Raw genomic sequence first — 5,859 nt, forward strand, 5'->3', positions numbered from 1 at the left:
TCTGCAGTTGAACTCATTTTTTGTCTGTCCAATTCATATTAAAAATTATGGTTATTTTATATGTTACTCGAACTAAAAATGACTAGTTGCTGTTGTCAATATCATGTGTTTTACAATTGCTAAAAGATGATTCATTATTTAAATAGACTGTTAACACTGTTTATAATTTTTCCTCCTTTAATTTCTTACTAATTTTTAATTAAATGATCTGCATTAATATAGCATTAGGTGTGATGGGTAATTTATTATGTACTCAACCATTTTTTCTCTGTCAAAAGATTCAATTAAAAATTTAGAATCAGAATTGACTAATATGGTGAATTTTCAAGTTAATTAACATAATGACATATCTGCTAGAGCACTCCTTTGCCAGGGATAGCTTGTTGTATGTATGTATAAAGAGAAGCAAGGTGGAGATGGCAAGTATGCTTTCACAGGGCAAGCTTAACCTTTAAGTTTAACAAGTATTTTTCTATCAAAATCATGAACCACCTGCAGAACTATTCTAGATAACTAGATAGATAACTAGATAATTTACTGATATTTTATTCTAGTTCTTTTCCTTGGGAAGTGAAGAAGAGACTGCTTTTCTAGCTGTTACTTCCAAACAAATAGAGAGAAAAACCTGTGACCCTAAGGTAAAATTTGTGAAGAATATTGATTTTCTGACCAGCTGTGTTTTCCTGTTTGTTTGTTTTTTTTGGTCTTGAACTTCCTCTGTACTACTAATGAGCTAATCATGCAGTGTATGCAATATCCATACATACATAGGGTACACTAGGAGTTGGACGAAAAGCTATGTAGAGTACAATTGATGGATGTTCTATGGAGAATAAAATGGTTATCTTTATAGCCTTTAACTTATTATAGCCTACTCAACCACTTCTACTTCTGACTGAATATATAGAAGTATATGTAACCCAAGCTCTAAATAGTGTTATCTGTTTCACATCAAAAATTGACAAACAGCATATAAGTGGTTGGGTTTTGTAAATAGTGGTTCTACTCCTAAAACCCAACATACCGCTGGAAGAGATCTCCGTGGCAGCCTAGAAGACAAGACAGCTGTTTCCTTGTGGGGAGTGTATACATTACCCATCAAACAAAGCAGAAATAGACAGAACCTTTAAGAGTTGAGACTTGCTTTTATTGAAATATATGTTTTTAACTTCAGAAGAATATTTTCATCGAAAATCCTATATAAAGGGGCATTTAGATTTGATTTCCCTTTCAAATATGTGATTTAGAATCTGCATTTTCTAGTGGGTATATTCAGATTATATATTATTGCCTTTTTGTTAATTTATCAGTTAGAAATAAATTAATCCTTTGTTTACATTCCTTTGACTGTCTTAGCAGTCTTTTTTTCCACATTCTGGGTAGGCTTTGTTACCCTGGGTAGAGGAAAAATCCTAGCACCCTCAAGGGGGCAGCAGAGAAAGCTACTTGAAGCCTGAAAGCAAACCAGCATAAGGGGGTGAAAACCCCTCTCTGAGGTCTGTTTGTGTTGGAATCATAACTCTTAGGCCTTTGCTCCCAGAGCAGTAGGATATCAGATCTTCTACTAGAAGGCAGAGAGCCCGCCATCCATCTTGCAGTTAAGCCTGATAGTCTATAAAACCCTTATGCAAAGAAAAATGCTTCCTGCCTTCCTTGTCTTTCTTCCCTTTCTATTATCATATATTTACTGATTGCTTCCTGTATGCCAAGTGCTGTGTTAAATACACATGATACCTAGATAAAGCCCAAAGCCTCTGCCCTCAAGGAGCTTCCAGTACAATTAGTATCTAGGGAAGGAGAAACTTCACTGGTGTATGAAGTTACCAGTCTGTAGTGTACAGTATTGTATGTAATGTATAGTTGTGTCATATGTAGTGGAAACACAGAGAAAGGAGCAACTAAATCTGGCTTAGTCATTATTATTATGTTCATCCTTATGCTTATAATTTAAAAAAAATCATACTTTTTAATGTTGAATGTAGATAAACTGATACAGTTTAAATTAGTTATTCTTAATATATGTTTTGGGATAATAGGAATATTTCCTGGTTTTCAGCATTAGTCCCCTGGTAATTATTTACTTTAAGTAACATATAATAAAAAGCTGAATTATGTATTATATTCTATGCATAGACATCGTGAATGGATATATATGTCAACATATACTTGCGCAGTTCTTATTTTTCATAATTTACCTGTAGCCTGTTGAGTTTCAAGGGCATCAAGTGAAAGGATCCGCCACTAGTGGTGTGATGATCAGAGGACACAGCGCACAGCTGGGGGGCAGTCACTTTCCAGACAGCACTGAGTGTGGAAACTTCATGACAGACGCTTGTTTTTTGACACCAAAGTTGCCCAGCACATGTACGCAGACTGACTTCTTGCAGGTAAAAATATTCTTATAGTTGTACTTTGCCAAATCATTTTCCTTATGTCAGTACCAGATTTTGTAAAGATAGTAAAGTCTTGGTACAGTTATAAGTTAAAAAGGAGTACAGTAAATTGACAAGAAGCATAACTCAAATCAAAATGTGCTTGAAATCATTATTTTTATAATATAGATTACTAGAAATCATTCAAACTATAGGGAAAACATGCAATAAGAATATTTTGATCTGAGGCTTTGTTTCTTCTTTCTGGATAGTCAACATCACCAGAACAAAAGATCTCTACGTTGAGCCCTGTATCTATGTTTTCTTTGAACTCAAGAGATGAAGATTTCATGCTAGAATTCTCTGAGAAGTCCCTGAAAGCAAGAACCTTACCTGGTGATCTTCACTTTCTCAACTTGGAGGGTAGTTGTTACCATATTGCTCTAATATCTGTCTGTCGATGTAAAGTGAAACTTTATATTTGAGAGATTGTTATTAAACTAAATATATCTTAGAACTAGATTCAGTGTCATCCCCCTTGAAGCCTTCCTTCCCATACCATTCTTTTAACTTTCTCTGTAATATTATGGATAGCTGTTCCAAGTATAATACTCCCTTCTAGCTCTCTAGTTCCTTCTTACTTCTCCTCCCAACTTTCTCATCACAGACCTCTGAAAGTGTCTTCCATCATTGTCAATACATCTCACAGCTATAAGTCCACAGCCTGACCCCTCTATAGGCCCTTCCTGTCCCAGGGGAATGACTCACTGTGATGTCTCATCAACATCATTGGTTGACCTTAGCATAACCTCTTCGTCTCCCCTTTTTTTGTTGTGGGATCCTGGCAGTAGCAGGAAACTCTTCAACTGCTGCTACCCCCATTGCACTCTCAGGACTCTGTGTTTTTATACATTTTGACCTTTCACTGTAAGTTATTCCTTGCTTCTTCTTTTTTTTTTGAAACAGTGTCTTGCTCTGTCACACGGGCTAGAGCACAGTGGTATCTTCATAGCTCACAGCAACCTCCAACTCCTGGGTTCAAGTGATACTCCTGCCTCAGCCTCATAAGTAGCTGGGACTATAGGCACACGCCACCATACCCGGCTAATTTTTTCTATTTTTAGTAGCGACAGGGTCTCACTCTTGCTCAGTCTGGTCTCGAGCTCCTGACCTCAAGGATTGCATGCATGAGCCACCACACCCAGCAATTTCCTGCTTCTTAAGTATAATCCTATTCCATAGGATTCCTTCCACTAACTTTTCTTTTGTTCTCTCTTTTCTTATACTCTGATCAATATATCTTCCCCTGATTATAGAGTTATGTTGGGTGAGGGGTGAAGTTGTAGGTGATTTTTTTGGTTGTGGAGATGATATAAAAAAGGAAAATTTTGTAATGTGAATTGGTAGTTGGGTTGGAGAAGATTTAGTGGGTGTGGTCGGTGGAAGGCAACAAGGTAGGAAAGAGTATGGGAGGAGTGAGTATTTTAAAACAAGTGAAGTGGCAATCGAATAATAGATGATTTTCACAATTATGCTATGAATCTTTTATTTCTTTGATGGAGTTTTAACTTTTCTGTCAGTGTTGCTTGATTGACTTGTTAGAATTACAATATAGCACTTTATGAAAGAATATTCATCGGCTCACCTACCACTTTACTACTTTCCAAATAATCTCCAGTGTTTATTTCCCACAAAATAGAAACTGTCAGGAAAGTACATTATTATAAAATAGGAGTCCATAGCATTGTCAGATAAAAACATTAAGCTTGTATGGTTCCCATGAAGTATTTATATTTATACATTCAACAAATATTTATTGCCTCTTACATTTTTAGGGATGTATCTATTATGAAAGCTGCTGACAGAAGGAATTATAAAACTCTTTCAGATAAAATCTGCCATGCGTTTACCAGAATTTTACTCTTGTCACATACTGCTAGATAAAAATAAAGCTAAAATCTTCATTACTCTGAAGGATAATGTGAGTGTAATAAATATACGAAGGAAATTACAGTCACCATCCTATAAATGAACCATGAACTTCAGTCTCTCGAGAAGGAATATAAAGTAGATATCAAAAACTAGTCTGGGTTCTCATCCTGACTCTGCCAGTTGCCAGTCATGTTGCCTTTAGGCCTCTGTAATCTCATTTGTGAAATGAGAAGGATGCATTTTTTAGTTGGCTTTAAAGTGCTTTGAAAACTTAAGTGCTATATAAACATAATGTAGTAATTAGGGAAAAAAATCCTTAGCTAAGGAGGAAAAGAAAAAGAGAAGGACAAGTTCATCAACCTCAAAAAAGTTTCAGTCTGTGAACTGAGTTTTTGAAATCTTTATTTTTTGAGGTTAAAACAGTTAATTATTTTTAAAGGCAATAAAATTATGTGATTTTTTTTTCGGGGCAAGTTACTCCCTTTTGCTTTTGTATAGATACCCACTGTTTTCTAAAGCCTGGATGCTGACTGGTGGCACATTTTAATTTAATTGGCATTCTGTTTTCTTTCAGGAACAAAAAAATCCAGTTCGCTGGAGAATGAGAACCTTCAAAGGCTTTCATTAGTAAGTAGAAGCCAAGTTCCACTTACTACTTTGCCACCTACTCACGGGCCACCTGACTTAGATTCTTGTGCACATGTGTTCAACTGTAACACGCAAGAATCTTCTGCTTCCCCCATGTTCAACTCGTGTGAGGAGTCTGCAGTTCCTTTGTTTAGCTTTGGGCCTGAGGACCAAAGTGAAACTTCTTTCTCTAAAGAATCTACGGCAGTGACTCGAGGGGATGTGTCACTTCTCGATAATATATCTACTCAAAGCAAGTGGCTGAAATACCAGAACACATCCCAGTGCAACTTGACTGCTCCAAACAGAGTTGATACGAACGTAACTGATGGCTTCTTTGCCGAGGCTGGTTCTGCAATGCGTTTTAGCAACACAGGTGAAAGACAGAGGGGTGCTATCTGTGAAAGCTCTTTAGACTCTGTGCGCTTGCAAATGATAAGAGGCATGCTTTACCAACCGCAGCAGGATTTTTGCAGTCAAGATTTGGTTTCCAAAAAGAAAGCACTTTCTTTGAATTTAAAGCAGAGTTTCAAGAATGAAGAAATTCAAAATGTGTTAGGAGGGTCTGCTTGCTGCACCTACAGTACAAAGGATTTACAGGTGAGGATGTACCAGTCTCTTGGTACATTTTTCCCAGTAGTTATTGTCTGAATTTCAACCAAAGAATTACCAAAATTGTATAGGAGCAATTTTATTTTTGGAGCAGATGACTTTTTTTGATCCAGAACTCAAGCTACAGTCACGTCATCTCCTTTGACTAAAATCTTTCCTAGTAATTGTGAACATTAAATTAAATGATATATTTCAAAGTATCTGGTGCAGTGTCTGGCACATAATAGGTACTTAATAAATGATAGCTCCTATTTCTGTTTCCACCACTACTTCTGCTATTGTTAAACAATGATTGCTCATATTTTTGACTATCAGT

The 5,859-nt window shown here is 36.3% G+C and overlaps 1 protein-coding gene across 1 annotated transcript in view; it reads left to right on the top strand.

The window, feature by feature from the left end:
- ZGRF1 (zinc finger, GRF-type containing 1) overlaps nucleotides 1-5,859 on the top strand; it is an 87,385-nt gene that overhangs the window by 49,397 nt on the left and 32,129 nt on the right. The window contains exons 7-10 of the mRNA XM_012655075.1: nucleotides 555-638; nucleotides 2,202-2,387; nucleotides 2,645-2,795; nucleotides 4,879-5,531. Of these exons, the coding sequence (XP_012510529.1) occupies nucleotides 555-638; nucleotides 2,202-2,387; nucleotides 2,645-2,795; nucleotides 4,879-5,531 (1,074 nt within the window). The remainder of the gene's footprint in view (nucleotides 1-554; nucleotides 639-2,201; nucleotides 2,388-2,644; nucleotides 2,796-4,878; nucleotides 5,532-5,859) is intronic.

Source organism: Propithecus coquereli, unplaced genomic scaffold, assembly GCF_000956105.1.
Source record: "Propithecus coquereli isolate 6110/MARCELLA unplaced genomic scaffold, Pcoq_1.0 Scaffold46, whole genome shotgun sequence".
NCBI classification, from domain to species: domain Eukaryota; kingdom Metazoa; phylum Chordata; class Mammalia; order Primates; family Indriidae; genus Propithecus; species Propithecus coquereli.